Source organism: Benincasa hispida, chromosome 2 (assembly GCF_009727055.1).
Source record: "Benincasa hispida cultivar B227 chromosome 2, ASM972705v1, whole genome shotgun sequence".
Taxonomy (NCBI): Eukaryota; Viridiplantae; Streptophyta; class Magnoliopsida; order Cucurbitales; family Cucurbitaceae; genus Benincasa; species Benincasa hispida.
The window spans coordinates 21,992,636-22,008,865 of NC_052350.1; the positions used below are offsets into that span (position 1 = coordinate 21,992,636).

Consider the following 16,230-nt stretch of genomic DNA (forward strand, 5'->3'; position numbering starts at 1 on the left):
CTGAGTCCTACTCTTTCACTCTCAAGTTTTTACACTCTTTCACTGACTTAAGCATCAGAGTGTGTGGCAAGCATCACACCCGTGTATTTTCTCTTTTGCATGTCAAGTTCTCCTCTTTGAATAAATTTACTGTTTGTGTCAAAGTCAGGTTACGTTTCCTCTGTCTAAAATTTAGCAATCAATGTCAGTCAAAAATAGAAGTAGGTGTCAAAACGTGAACAAAGCTCAACAATAAAAGTTTAGTCTTTAATTTTTTTAAAAAATCAAATATAAATTTAACAGGATAAGTGTATGATCCCCTCTTCAAAACCATTTCATAATGCATTAGCTTATGTTTTTTTATGCAAAGGGCATTAGGTTAAGTTTGTTCTAGTGAAATTGATGATTCTCAGATCCATTTTTATCCTTCCCCTTCTCTCATTAATTTCTCTCTATTGGTCCCAATATTTTCAGTGGGCACTTTCATTTTATTTATTTATTTTTTGTGTGTATTTTAAATTACATATCATTCACTCACCTTTTTAGTTTCTCTCAGCATTCATTTACCTTCTCTCTCTTACTTTGAGGGTTTCAAATATATATAAAAGATTTAGTTAATGTAGAAAAAGAGGTGAAAGTTTTACAGTATCATCCAAGAAGGGGATTTATTCTTGCAAAGGGCTTCTATATATTATTAACTTTTCTCATTTGGGTTTCTCCAAAATTGAAAAGACAGAGACATCAGAGACCTTCTTCTTCTCTACTTTATTTTATTTTTTCCTTTCTCTCTTCACACTCTTCTTCTTCTTCTTCTTCTTCTTCTTCTTCTTCTTCTTCTTCACTAAAAAGGAGAGTGTTGTTTGTTCAATTAATTTGCTGTGAACTCATCAAATCCATGGCGGCCAGCTGCATCGATATTGCACCTGAACAACTCTGCTACATCCCTTGCAATTTTTGCAATATCGTTCTTGCGGTACATATATATAACATCTCTTTCTTTTTCTTTCTTTTTTCCTTTTTTGGGGTTAATTTTGGTGTTTTCTAGATCTTGATGGAAACTTGAAAAATGGGGTTTTTCTAGTTTTTCTATTGATGGTTTGTTTAATTTGATTTTTAATTCAGTCAAGTCTCCATCGTTTTTGGACCTTTTTTCTCCTCCTCTTCTTCTTCTGCAGTCAAAATAAAGTCATATATACCTGAAAATTCCTATGAGAGGTAAGAAAAAGAGAGAGAGAAAGATAAATTTGTGTGTTTTTGTTTGAAAATTTTTAATTTAAGGAAAATTATTGGGATTGAAATGTTAGGGAGAAGAGATAATGGAGTTTCAAAAGTTGAAAAGAAAAAAAAAATATAGTCTTGGATGACAAGGATGATGAAGACAAGTCATGAAATGCCTCTTTCTTTTTTTTAAAAATGCCACTCTCTATGAGCCCTTACAACCCACCTGTTTTACCTTAATGGGGAAATCACTAATGAAGATCTCACTTCTAACTTCAAACCCACCCATAAAAATCCCATCTTTTTTGCAACCCATTAAAGAAAAACCCTAAACAAATACACCCTTCTAGGCTTCCATCCTAATATTTTAAAAATAAGAAATAAACCCATAATCCATCCGTTTAAACTTTTGAACATTTTTTATCAAATTCTGCCTCGTAATTGATACTTGAATTATAAAAATTTCAACGAATGTGATGGTGATGATGATAATGATGATGATGATGATGAGCAGGTGAGTGTTCCATGCAGTAGTTTGTTTGATATTGTGACAGTCCGATGTGGTCACTGCACAAATCTGTGGTCCGTCAATATGGCTGCTGCATTTCAGTCTCTTTCTTGGCAAGATCTTCAGGTAACCCTAATTCCCACCTAATTAATCTTTTCATTTTACTTCTATTTTTTTTTTTCATTTTTACAAAATTAATCCATATCTCACCCAGATTCTCGAATTATTATTAATCTTTTAATTTATATATTTTTTTTTTTTTAAAAAAAAAACCCTAATTAATTAGGTAGCTTCCACAGCCGCCATAATCCCATGGTTTAACTCTTTTATCCATCAAGTTTCAACGTTTTCTATGAGGTTTTATTGAGAAATGTTAACCCTTTTTAAATGCCTTTTTCTTTTAGCCTTGTTTTCTTAGATTGTGCTTCTTGGGTTTAGGGTTCTTTTAGGTTTTTGTAATTATTATTTTTCTTTTTTTTTTTTTGGGTTCTAGGGGAGAGAGCTTTCAGCTATTTACCTATATCTATAACTAGGTTTTTGTCATCTACTCTTCCAACACAAACTGCAAACAAAAAAGAAAAAAATAAAAATAATTTTTGGAGATGTGAAAGTTCCTTTTGACTTTGTTTTTGGGATTGAACTGCCAATCTAGGTATTATATGCTTTTATTTTCTAACTGATTCAATCATTTCAATGTTGGAATATTTCCTTCTGAGTTCTCTTATGAAACATCATTTCATAAACAAACTTCCTTCCTTCCTTTCTTCCTCCAATAATACTGTACTTTGTCCCATCCATCACGTAATTCAATATTCCTTTACCAAAGACTCAAAATTCTAACTTAACTATACTCTGGATTGACAATAATAGGTTCCCAATTACAATTTGTATGGAAGTGATTTTCAAGGGGATTTTGGATCAACATCCAAATGTAACAACAATAATAAGATGGAAATTCGAGCACCCACTACAATCCCAACAGAGGAGAGGGTTGTGAATCGACGTCAGTATTATTTCACCTTTTTTTTTCAATTATTTGAAGTGTTATTCATTTACTTTGCTCTGCAAATCTTTAAAAAAAAATAAAAATAATTTCAAATTTTATGAGTTGTTATTATCTTTTTCAGCTCCCGAGAAGAGGCAGAGAGTACCTTCTGCGTATAATCAGTTCATAAAGTGAGTAACCAAAGCCTTCATAAGTGCTTTCTCTATATCATTTCTTTCCAATTTATTCACTAACATTTTTATATTAATTCCTTCGTTATATATTTATATTTTTCACTTCTTAATTATCTTCATTCAACTAGCTTTTAATTACTATATGTTGGGCCTAGTTTGTGAACCAAGAATTGTGCATGGTTTTCATCTTCTTTAATAAACATTCGTAGCCAAATTTCAAAACTAAAAACAAATTTTTAAAAACTATTTTATTTTTTAAGAAATTTTTTGGATCGAGACGTTATAAGGGTGTTAAGGAGGTGTCAAACTTAGTTGACATGTCCTAGTATACCTACTGATCCTTCGATCTCTTCGTAAGTTGACATAAACTTAGCACTCATCATCAATCTCCTCATTCCAATAGTGACCGAATCAATTTTTAAAACTTAAAAAACGACTTGAAAAGTCTGGATTTTGACAACAATCCTAAAAAGTATGTGATTGAAAATTAAAATAAAATTAAAAAAAAAAAATTAATGGGTGGAAGTAAGTAGTGTTTGTAAACTTAATTTTTGAAAAATTAAAAAATAAAAACCGAATAATGATTATCTGAGGAATTTAATTTAATTATGAATGTTGTTATAGAGAGGAAATCCAAAGGATCAAGGCAAGTAATCCTGAGATTAGCCACAGGGAAGCTTTCAGTACGGCAGCCAAAAACGTAAGTTAAAAAAAAAAATTGATGATATAATAATAAATTTTGCATAATAACAATAATAATAATAATGTAGATAATTCTTAATTTTCTTCATAATATATTTCAATTTTGATTGGTTAATTTGATGATCAGTGGGCACACTTTCCTCGTATTCACTTTGGTCTGATGTTGGAAACCAACAATCAAGTGAAGCTAGACGATGTAAGTACTCTTATTATATGCTCTTATAAATTTAATGTAACATGTCACCTATAATTAAACTCATTCAAAATGTGGGGAAAAAAATTATAATTTTAGTCCGTGAATCTTTAAAAGTGTCTAATAAATATCCATAAATTTAAATTTCATATCTAATAGAACCCTAATTTTCACTTCTCTGTTTAACAAAAAGAGATACATGAATTTAGCTCAAGAACTAAATATGAAAATTCGAAATTAGTTGAAGGACCACATAGACAAAAACTTGAAACTTGTAATTTAAACTTTTGAATTTTTTTTTTTTTTTTTTTTTGGTTATATTTGTTGAATTTAATTCAAACTAAATATGCATTTCATATTGTTTAATATATATATTTTTTTGGTATCAGGGTTCTGAGCGTTTAATGACAAGGGCTGCAGTATTAAACAAATGAGTAACTGATATGAATGAAGTTGCTGCCTTTTTTTTTCACTTCTTATTAGTTCTGTGACTTAATTTCTACTGCCTTCTTTTTTTTCTTTTATTCCATGAAAACAAAGGCTAATGACTTGAATTTGTTGTTTAAATTCAAGTGACAATTATTATAATATCCATCTTTGTGTTGCACTATTTAATTCCACTATATTATAAAAGGAAAATGTATGACTTGAAAAATGCCACAATCTCTACTAATTTCTCAATATCAAGTTAATTTTTCAGCCAGAAAATTATGCTTTTGGGATCAATCAGCTCCATTCTAGATAACATTTTGTTTGAGTTTTTAGCATTTGGAGGGAAGTAAATGGGTTAGGCATTGGATGATGCAAAAGGCATATCAATATATATGTATGAACTTGTGTTATGTAGTATTTTACGAACATTATTCTTCAACCCCTTCTTTACATATAGTTGATCAAAACAAGTAGAGAGTTTGCCTTATCAAGATGACTAACTAATAATGCAGGTAGATATTATACGCATGGACACGAGAGAGTTCGAGCTTCTGACTAAATACCAATTTAATTAGGTCGAAGTTGGTCTAACTAAATAAAATCTTTAATACCAATATCATTCAAATTATCTATATTCATTCTAACATATCATTCAAATGAATATGTGTAGTGTCCCAATGCATGTGGATGGAAAGTCAATTGGTTTTGTTTTTACATATATGATTTAACATGTTACTTAGCATTCATATAGACAAGTGGCATAATTCTTGCAATCCCTTTCTTTCAATTTTTCTTTTCCCAATCAAGTAAAAAGGGGAATGTGGAGCGAGATGGACTCTTCATCCCCCATATATAATATTGTGGGGTATGAAAATTACTACTAATCCATGATGTGATCATTCAAGCCTTAACATATACAAGTCTCTCATCTTATTAATTACATAATCAGTTGGTAAATTTAACTGGGTAGATTACAATAAATTTAATATAATAAAAGTATAATTACTTTAATGAATTCATTCCATTATTGCATGTCACATACATCTATTCATGTGTAGTTTCGTTTTAGTGATAAAGACAATAAACCCTCTACATATCTCTACGTTAGTATGATATTATCCACTTGAAAATAAACCTCATCCAATAAAGATAATTGTGTCATCATGTTTATATATCATAGATATATATTTATCTCTTCCCTAATCGACTTTGTTTGTATCTCACATTTAACGCAAAGCTTTTGCTTGTAGAAAAGCCGTAATGATATCTCTCTTTTGAATTTGAGATATGATAAGAGTGTTAAAGAAGTGTGGAATTGACATTGTTGTGTTACCTAAGATGACGGTAAAATATATATAGTTTGAAAATAGGAAGGGTGGGGAAAAAGATAAAAGGGAAGGGGAAAAGAAGGGAAAGGGAAAGATGTTTCCTTTTGACACACAAAAAGCAAAGTTTATCTAAGAAAAGATTTTATATGTCCAAACATATAGCATAGACTGCATGCAGCTATGGCCATAATTAACCTCCACCCACTGTCAAAACACACACAAAAGTAGATCATGGACCACAATATGTGTATATATATATATATTTCAAACACTCAAACTTTCCCTTTTCAAATATTTCTCAATTTAATAGTTAAAAAAAGAACCACTAACTAAAGGTACAAAATAACAGATATGAATCTTTTTCAGATTCAAAATCAAATGCCCTTGTTTCATTTTTATTCAAACCATTGACTGATGCCCTTTTTGGCTGCCTAACTCTATTGTTTACCAAAGTAAAATGTGTCACAATTAATGATATAGAATTATATTTCTAAACACATGGGTTAATGGAGTTCAAATGGAGGAGACATTAAATTTTAGGTTAAAATACCATTTTGACTGCTATTTTTTATTTCACTTTTAACAAATTCACAACTTGATGTTAATATATGATGGGTCCGAAATTTTATATCATAGGGGATAAAATTCATATAAAGTTCAAATATAATTATAATCCCTAAACTTTTAAGTATATGTACCAACATGGTCTCTAAACTTTAGAAAATATTGTCTAATAGGTTTTTTAGATTTGTTTCTAATAATATATCCTCCAATTTCTAATTTTAATTTATGTCTAATATGTCTCTAAATTTAAAATTTTATGTTTAATAAGTCCTTAGTCTATTCAATGTTTTTAAAATTATATCGAAAAGATATAATTAATTTTAAAATTAACATTTATGTTTAATAAAAAAATTAATTTTAAAATTTTGAAGATGTTGAAAATTTATTAGATACAAAATTGAGAATTTAAAAAATTATTAGACATTTTTGTAATTCAGAAACTTATTAAAAGAAATTAAAAATTTATAGACTTATTAAATGCTTCTTTAAAGTTCAAATTTCCTTTTTAAAAAGATTAGAACCGTCTATTGATATAATTTTAAATGCGCTGATATATAATATTTAGGTTTACTGTGAAGAGAAAAAGTCGTTTGCTTCAAGTAATAATGATTGTAGAGTTATAATAAATTATTATGAAATAATCTAAGCAATATAATGAACCTTGAAATATTTTACATGGTTCTTTAAAAATTAAATTAAAAAATTTTATGCTTCCTAAAATAATCTACTAAACTAATATTTGTTCATTTGAGTGTCTATCTATATTTATATTCAAAATTTGAAAAATGAGTATTAAAAATCTCCAAACCTTTTTTTTTTCTTTTCTGCAAAAATGAACTAAAATAAAACATAAATTATATATTTAAAAAAATTAGAAGGTTTTAAAATTAATAATTAAATGTATAACATTTTTTAGAAATTGTAAATATAGTAAAATTTATTAGTGATAAACTATATTGTTGATAAATTCCTATTAGTGATAGACTTTATCGCGGATAGACTTCTACTAGCAATATGATCTGTTATTCATAGACTCTAGAACTAGATTTAAATTTTGCTATATTTATCATTTTTTTTTTCATTATGCTATATCTACTAATACTTTAGGCTTGGTTCCTAAATTTATAACTACTCCATGGAGCAACTTATTTTTGTATGTATACATTTATAAGAAGAATAATTTCAAGTTAAATATATTCGAATTACATAATTTGGAGAGAAATCTTAGTAAATGAATGTTAATTAACAAAATGATATAACAAAGTCTGAAAATAAAAGAATTAAACGATATTAATAATAAAAAAAATGAAAACTTGGCAAAAAAAGATGGTCTCTAACTGATACATGCAATTATGTTTGGAAGTGATTTTAAAATGGTCAAAATAACTATTGTTTTTTTTTTTCAAAATCACTCGAAAAGTGATTTTATTCCTTGAAGATCAATTGTAATATTATGAAAAATATCTACACGTGTAAAATTAAATCTTAAATTGATTTTAAGTGATGAAAGTTATATTTCAAAGTGATTTTAAATGAGAAAAAAAGTTAGTTAAACCATTTTCAAATTGTATTCCAAACATATAATGGATAAAAACCATAATAATTAGTTAAGGTGATAAAATTAAGAGGTTGGAAGGAAGAGGGGAAAGAAAGAATTAAATAATAATCATTGAATGTCCTAGGGATCTTCAAGTGGTTGGCAATGAATGTAGGGATAGATCACAAGCTGGCTGTCAAAAGAAAGAAAGAAAATTAGAAAAAGACATGAGAAAAAGAGTATAGAGTGGAGCAGAGGTAGCGGTGGTGCAGCCAGCAGCAGCTGCGGCCGCTGCCACTGGGCGGTTCTCTGCTTCAGAAAATTTAACCCCAAACAAAAGAAAAAAAGAAAGGCCTTTCTGACATTTAGAATCTGAAACGTCACAATCATGTCTGCTCCGCATTCATTTCACTTCCATTGTCATTTCAATCTCTCTCTGACTTGCTTCCCCACAATCCCAATCCCCCTTCTCTTCCGCACTCACTCACTCACTCACTCACTCTACAAAATTTCTATCCCTAGAAACCCTAAAGAACAGTTCATGATGCTTCAAAGATGGGGGAAATGTGGTGGGGACCCTCCACCATTTCTTCCTTTTACCTGTGATAGGAGGGAATTACTTCCTCGTTACCTGCAATATATTACAATATTACACCAACATGTGATTTCAGGCCATAACTTACTTGTTTCTTTCATCTTGTGATTTGGAGCCTGCCACGTGGACTTGTTCTTGTCCTATGCTCTTCTTCCTAGCCTGTCATCCAATCAACTATCTACTTCGCTCATTCATGGATAGGAATTAGGATATAGGTATCCCATTCCCTTTTCCCAGAATTTTTTCTTGGAATTCTTCGGGATTCTGCATCAAAAACACTTCACATGTGAGAAACTACTTCCCCCCTTGGTTCAGAGGAGGTTCTCAACATCCAACCAAACAGAACTTTGTTTTAATCAGGAATCTTGTTCTCACTTAATGATGTGACACTTTGATTAATATTTAAAACTAACGTTCTTACATGAAAACTAAAGCATTACTTTGATACCATCATCATGAATGGAATGGGAAAATATACATAAAAGAAAGCCCTCAACAACTGGCACAGAAGCTTTTCTGATTTTGACTGAATTTGCAATTTCCTATTTGTTTTTTGTTTTTTTTTTGTTTTTTTTTTTTTCTAAAAAAAAAGGTATTTGCCACAAGTTTCTTTCCAAACTATACTTAACAAGTCTAATCAGTTAGCAACAAACTGCATCTTTCCCAACAGAACCAAAGTGAAGTCTTGTATGATCATTGGATCCGAAGCTGAACTTAATATTCGAGGTTTCATTACTGATTGTATCGCTGTTTGTTGAAGGGAATGAGAAAACAAGGGTACGGCTGGACTTCTTTGAGCCAAAGCTGTATGAGGGAACTGGAGTCTCAGGCTTCAGTAATAGTGGCTGACTTCCCCCAAGGCTAGTTGATGGAAAGATGGATGGTGTTGGTGGTTCTGAGAGCATTCCCGAGGATGCACCGGAAACAGGGAAAGTAAACGCCGAACCACTATCAGAAGAGAATGCCCATTTTGACTCAGGCTTGTTGATGGTAATGGATGGAAAAACAGGTTTGCCTCCAAGGGAAGGGGAAGGCTTGATTTGAGTCCCCACTTCGGATCCAAGAGCTGGAACGGGAACGGTCTTTGGAGCAACCTGCCCATAAATTTAACCAGAAATTAAGGACTCTTCAAGCTTATGCTAATAACTTCAAAATATATGCACAATAAACATCCGTAAGTCAGTCAATAATACAATAACGAATTAAAACCAATTGCAAGGTTGCAATGATACCTTAGGTGACGAGCTACCAATATTTAAGCCTGCATCATCCTTGTATTTTGATTCAGCATTGCTAAGTCTAAACTTCAGACCGGAAGGATTTTGGATTGCCCCATCATAATTTCTGCCGGCACTCTCCTTTGGAAGAATCGTGGACATGGTTTCTCCCTTGTCGGTCAATTGGGGGTGACAGTTCTGATCTACTTTGTTTGACTTTTGGTGAGAATATAACTCTGCGGTCAGATTACTGGCTTCATTTGACTTGACCGTTTGTACATTAGAAGATGGGGTTTTCTTCCATTCAATTGCTCTCTTTAACTCTTCGGTCTTTTCTTTAGGTGTAGGTGGGTTTCTAGTAATATGCTCTAGGATTGTCCTAGCAACCTGACTGGACTGTGGACGGACAGTCAGAGGACTCGACTCAGAGCTGTTGTTTACCACTGATTTTGATAGAGGAATGATGCTTGCTCCTCCAAGTTCCAGATTCTTCTTCATATCAGGTAAAATGCCTTCCGAAGTATTGGAGTTCTCTACCTTCATCTCTGGTTGTCGGTTTGGATAGAAGTAAGCAGATCGTCTGGAATTAGTAACTGCAGATGCTGTATGCCGAAGCCTATGAATTGGTCCAGTGGAACCGATTGTCTCATCTAATGGATCGTTGTTTGATGTCATCTATATCGATAAACAGAAAAAAATAACAATAGATGTAAGAACGTGCAGGGACTTGATTTTGGCATCAATACAAACAGCTATTAAGTACCAGCAGCGGATAATGCCCAAGAATCAATAATGCAATATTCAATCTCGAAAGTTGTCTTAAGAACTTATGTAGAATTAGATATTCAAGCACTACAAAATGCCCCAGAACTTTAAGCTCCTCCTGAGAATGAGTAAACCAATAATTAAAAAGTAAACCACAACCTATAGGCACATGGATTCGGAAACTCTTGCAGCCAATTCATTAAATTCAAGAGTTAGGATGAAAGATCTCAACCACCTAACTTGGTTTATATCAGGGTTATTCCAAAACAAAACTATGCTTGGGCTTGATATGGCAGCACAACAGCAACAACCATAGCAAGCATTTTAACAAAGGTACCAAGGAAATGGATAAAACACTAGCTCAAGATACATCCTACCAGCAAGGGCATGAAGGAAACAAAAGATCAAGGATAATTGAAACATTCTGGACAAAGAAAGGATAATTGAAGAAGAAGAAGGATGAAATTTTAAGTATATTTTTTCCCTAATTTGCCTCCAGATTTTTCGAAATTAAAATAGTACAACGAAATTAAAATAGTATATTTTTGGAGTTCGAATGTAAACTTTACCATCCCTAACAAAAATATCTACCTCTTGTTCTCTACCCTGTAATGCATACATACACAAAAAGGATACTGCAGTTCTCTTATAATATTTCAGATTTTATTCTTGCTAAAATGATCGGTTTTTACACTACCTTTACCTAAAAATTCCTACGCATTGGGGACAAATTAAAATATTGAGAACTGAAGCTCAATGTAAATGTTACAAAAGAACTTCTCAACAAGAGTTCCTATGGACATATTATTGGCTTTTAGTCACTGAGTGCTTAATCATAAAAGAAATTACAACGTTTGGTCTGTTGGCAATGGCTAATGATAAAATAAATTACCAGAGAATGTGCTGGTGTTCGTGACTGCTGCCAGAGAGGTGATGGTGTATTCACAAACTTTTGGGCATCTCCTTGCAAATGAGTTAGCTGTTAACGTGCAGGAGTGGTTAATACAGGTTGCTTACTGTACATACACTATGTACAGTAATTGAGGACCATATCCACATACCTTGGACTTGGACTTAGAAAAGATACTCCTAGAATATGGAGTCCGAGGGAAACTATGCAGACCAAATCTACCTCCTCTCTGACCTCTTGGAGTTAAATAACCACGTTGACTTTCAGACATGGCACCAGGCCAACAAGTTGATGGATTGGGGGACATCGATGGAATACAAGGCTTGGATATTTGATGATCACCATGAAGCAAACCCCTCTCATCATCTGGTATCTTGTCAGAGAGTAAGCCTGGTTCATATTTTCGGTTGCTCATGTATGCTCTTGCAATATCCACAGGTGATGCTCCAACGTCACTAAGTTTCTGCTAAAGTACACCCAATGCTGAATATTAGAGGCAGAATAAAACGTGAATAACAATCTCTAAACAGTGAACAAACATTGAAGACTTTGGCAATGAAAATTTGCAGATTCTTGTAGGAATCCCCATCCTAGACCTTTAACTTCTTATTTTCCTATTGACTTTCTGACATTAACCAAATTACCATATTCCCAACATGATTCATTTTATTATTTTGAATAATGAATGTCCCCTCAGCAGTTCAGCACTAGTTTTACAATTTGATATTCAGAGTATCTTCTATATAATTTAATTTAAGAAATAAGAAGAGTACTACTAAAACAATAACTTGCATAAAAATATAATATGAACAACCTAGTCAAGTAGTAATCATGTAGCAATGGATAAGGCATTCAGTTTGATCTAGTTTTTGACCATTCCAAGACTGAACCAATCTCCTTGGTGTTTTATACATTATACTATTGATGAATACAAAAATAGTTACCTCTAATGATTTTTTGTTCTTCAAATTTATATATTTTTTATTTAATTATTTAAAAAGAAAGGGAAAAAAGGATTTTAAGAAAAAAAGGAAAAGAAAAAAGAACATAAGATATCGTGAAAATGGAATAGATACTCCTACAATCACATCAATGGTTGAAATAACAACGCAAATTGACAAATTGACAGACATTAGACCACCAAATGTAAAGGAAGTTCCAAGTTCATAACAGCCATGAAACATTTACTTTACTTATTTTCTACAGAAACTAGTCAAGGATTCACCCTACTGACCGATGAATGTGGATGAGGAGTTAAATTTCCCCACATAGCTCTCTCCAAATCTTCTTGCTTTCCTTCACAAGGCATTTTTAGAACTCTATTTGCAGCAGATGGCTGCTCAACTTGTTTTTCAATGCTCCGTGGTGGAAATGTATTGTCTTCCACTTTACTAGAAGGTTCAAGAGCCCTTGATTGTAGTATCTCTAATAAATTACTCACTTCATCCCTGCATAGTATAGCAGCCAATTAGAGAAATCCACTACTCAAATTGGCTATGTGGCCGTAGAAAATGTAATAAGAGGATCAAAAAAGACATAAAGACATTGTACCACCTACCAGTTTGTGGTAGAACACCAATATTGGACATAGAGGTGTTGCACCACTACCAGTTTAGACTCAGAGCCAGTGCTAATAAATATGATTAGAAATGAAATTATTAAGACTACAGACTTATATATGGACATTTGACTATCCTTTGGAGGTAACCTCAGAAGCAAATAACCTATTTATTCATAGCAGGCAAAAGTACTTCCACCATGGAATCATGATTAAAATAAGTTCTTAAAACAAGTTCCTTCACAACAGTGTTCCATCCCATTGCATTTCAATGAGGAAACATTCAACTAAAGTATGTGATGAAAAAAGTTAAAGATGAACGCAATGCAGTTTGCAGAACATGTTCATGTCTTACATGTTGTGGACACTTAGATACTAGTCAAGCATGTGTCAAGACTTGAGATTGTTGAGCAATTCTTAGAACCTTTTTTTTTAGATAATCAACATAAAAAAAGGGGAAAAAACGAATAAATTTTAAGAAAGAAATGTATTTAACATGTTATTTAAGCATATGATTGAATAAACATAATTGTACCATAAGGAATTGCACAGATAGGTATGCGCAATTGGCTTCTTCAACATCTTTAAAATATTGCATATTATATCACTTTTAAATTGACTTCCAAACACCAATATTGTAGACTTAAAATGAACTTTTTGTCTGAAAATTATTGAAGGATGTAAGTCCTTGTCATCTCTCTGTCTAAATATGTTAGAAAATGAGTCATCATATCTATATCAATATGGATCTTGTCCACGTTCATGTTTTTTGGACAATAAGTGACACATCACTTTGTCTGATAGAACAGAAGAAATGGTCAAGCTCTGCAATTTACCTTGAAAATGTTTTTTCTTGAATCCATTTTTCAACATCAAATGTTCTATTCCCAGCTAATGTATCATTTACTCTGTCCTTTTGGCAGCCATTAAAATCAGAATTGTTCTCTGATCTATTTGCCTCTCCACTAGGACCAGGTGATCCAACTAAGGTAGATACCTCTGGCTGCAAGAAATGAACCAAAATGTACGTTAATGAATCACATTACTGCATGCATGTAATTTTTCAAATGAAAAGTAAAAATGTAAAGTTGAATTAAATGAAAACAAAAACAGGACATGGGAAATCATCCCCGTGGGTGTTAACCAAAAAGAATAAATAAGCAATGTGATTTTGTAACTCCAAGCTATCAGGATCAATGTGAGAATATTGCTATACAGGAAAGGGAAACAAGAGAAAAAAAAATACACCAGGTAAATAAAATTGTAAATAGTAAACTATTAGATTTCTTGCAGATAACTAATATCAACAACATCAGACTAAATGTCAGTTTACTCGATCAATAACTTCAACTGGCAGCCAAGCATGAGCGCACTAGCAAGGTCAAAACAGTTATAAGTGGCTGTTAAGAGTAGGTAATTCTTGCCCTGTGACTTTATTTCCATAGACTTCTATATCATTTAATGATAGAAACCAAGTTAGCACTTTTGGATATCGATTGTTCATCTGTCTGTTACCAAAGCAATACCCGGATATTCATTTGCAAGATGGCATAAATTGTAACCAAAACAAAAAAAAAAAGGAACTACATTTACATTGTGGGGTTCTTCTTCTCCAGAGACGTTATCCTCCACCTCTGCCTCCACCTTATCTGCTCAAAGAGAATTCATCATCATCAACTAATCTTACTAGAGAATGAGAACATTCTCTGGAGTCTGATGTGAACAATATCTATTAGATAAATGCAAGCAGCATGGCAAAAACATAGCTACAATACTTTCACTGATGTGCATTAGAAAAATTGCTTTGTAAATGCAACAAGATGTTTACTAAGGGAAAAAATTAGAGACCTCGCTACTCACTCTACTAGTCACTACCATCAGAAAAGCCATCAATTTCCCCAAATGCCGAGTACTAAAATAGAGAGTACAAAAAGGATATTGATTTCAACCAAGATAATGCGATGTCCAAAACCCTAAGCAGTTGGCAGTAGATAAAGAATTTAACGAGAGAAAATTGGGGAAGAACGCAAATGACCTTGATCTACGTCTCCGGGAGACGGAAGGGCATTGGAGGGCAGTGGTTTCAAGAACAAATAGGGAAGCAGTCGGGTGGCGCCGTCGGTGATGAGCCGGTAGGCCGGATCAACGAGCTTCGAAAGCCAGCGCCTCTGCGATTGGTTATGCAGCGGGCGAGCGTAAGGCGTCGGCGGCGGCTTTCTTGTGGTTGGCTTCCTAACTTTTCCTCCGACTCCTCCTCCGCCGTATGGTGCGGATGATGTTCCTTCCTCAGCGCTGTCCATGTTTCCTCCAACACACGTGCTCCGCCTTGGGCGTCGGCGACTCGCAGTAAGAGCACCGTCGACTATTTTTCGCTTCTTTTTCTCTTTGAAAATACGTCCACTCGACTTTGTTGCGACGACTGCGATCCCATTAGCCGCAATCTTCAACCTTCCCTTTTATTGCTTCTTGAAACGACTTGTCGTCAAATGTGCAACGAAATAATCATATGTCGTTCTCTCTAACCACTATCCACACACACGTCACACTCATTTTCTTCCAGATAATAATGGATTTAAAAGACCTAATTTCAAACTCCAAAATAAAATTACAAAACTATTCTTAATTTTCTTTTTTTTCTCTTCTTCTTCTTTTCAATTTTCCATTTGCGTCCATCATTCTCCATTTTTCTTTTATCTATTTGTATTCAACCATCAGAATGTTGCATAGATGTCGTCGTCGGCTATCAGAACGTCAGATACAGTAGAATAAGATGGTAAGAGAGGGAGATAGAGACCAAGAAGAGAGAGCAAAACAAAGAGGAATTCGTGAGAAAGAAGAGGTTAAGAGAGTGAATAGAGCGAAATAGCCAGACAACAAGACAGCGAGAGAGCAAAGAGTGAGAGTAAAATAACAATCTGCATGTGTAAGGTTACGTTGTGATAATTTCACCTGAATACGACGTCGACAACAGATAAAAAAAACCTCAATTTCAAAAGGGATGACAAATTTCATTTTATCTCTCAATTTTGGATCATCCATGCGCCGGACCCATGTTCTTCTTCCTAAATGAATTTTTTTTTTTTTTTTTTTTTTAAGATGGTGAATAGGTCCAAAGATTTTAACAAATGTTGAATAGGCCAAGATCTTATCTGACACAATTAAAACTTCAATGATCAATTAGACATAAGTTCTTGAAATCCGTAGATTAAACTCGATAATTTAACCATTGTTTATATACTATTATTTTTTATCTTCAGTCAAAAGCTGGAAGGAAAAAAAAATCTAACTCTTGAATAGGTAAGCAAATGCATGTTAAATTGGAGCAATAGTAAGAAATAGTAAAAAATATATATATATAAATATAAATATCTCTATTTTGAGAAGCTTGTTTTATTGTGTTTTTTCAATGGTAATTTCAACTAGGATCAAGACCGAGACCGAGAAACAACAAACAAAAATCTTGGGCTAAAAAGAAGTAGACTGTGAGTATTTCTTGACCTAAAAACCTCCTCTTCATTTTCTGGTTTTGTTCAGTATTAGTGATG

At 32.8% G+C, this 16,230-nt stretch overlaps 2 protein-coding genes across 3 annotated transcripts; one reads left to right on the forward strand and one right to left on the reverse strand.

Moving 5' to 3' along the window:
- The first annotated feature begins 601 nt into the window (after nucleotides 1-601).
- Nucleotides 602-4,434, forward strand: LOC120070902 (axial regulator YABBY 5-like). Its single transcript, XM_039022797.1, has 7 exons — nucleotides 602-952; nucleotides 1,712-1,831; nucleotides 2,576-2,708; nucleotides 2,833-2,881; nucleotides 3,509-3,584; nucleotides 3,714-3,782; nucleotides 4,169-4,434. Exons 1-7 carry the CDS (start codon nucleotides 875-877, stop codon nucleotides 4,211-4,213), a joined length of 570 nt encoding a protein of 189 aa, XP_038878725.1. The 5' UTR covers nucleotides 602-874; the 3' UTR covers nucleotides 4,214-4,434.
- A 4,166-nt stretch (nucleotides 4,435-8,600) lies between these two features.
- LOC120071434 (nuclear pore complex protein NUP1) lies at nucleotides 8,601-15,155 on the reverse strand. Of its 2 annotated transcripts, XM_039023716.1 has the most exons (9): nucleotides 14,721-15,155; nucleotides 14,279-14,334; nucleotides 13,522-13,688; nucleotides 12,362-12,575; nucleotides 11,279-11,590; nucleotides 11,110-11,196; nucleotides 10,216-10,335; nucleotides 9,468-10,127; nucleotides 8,601-9,329 (listed from the first exon to the last, which is right to left on the reverse strand). In XM_039023716.1, exons 1-9 carry the CDS (start codon nucleotides 14,983-14,985, stop codon nucleotides 8,877-8,879), a joined length of 2,334 nt encoding a protein of 777 aa, XP_038879644.1. In that variant the 5' UTR covers nucleotides 14,986-15,155; the 3' UTR covers nucleotides 8,601-8,876. The 2 variants fall into 2 exon arrangements, with proteins under 2 accessions (XP_038879644.1, XP_038879645.1); XM_039023717.1 differs by lacking the exon at nucleotides 10,216-10,335 and having other exon boundaries at nucleotides 14,721-15,153.
- Nucleotides 15,156-16,230: the final 1,075 nt, after the last annotated feature.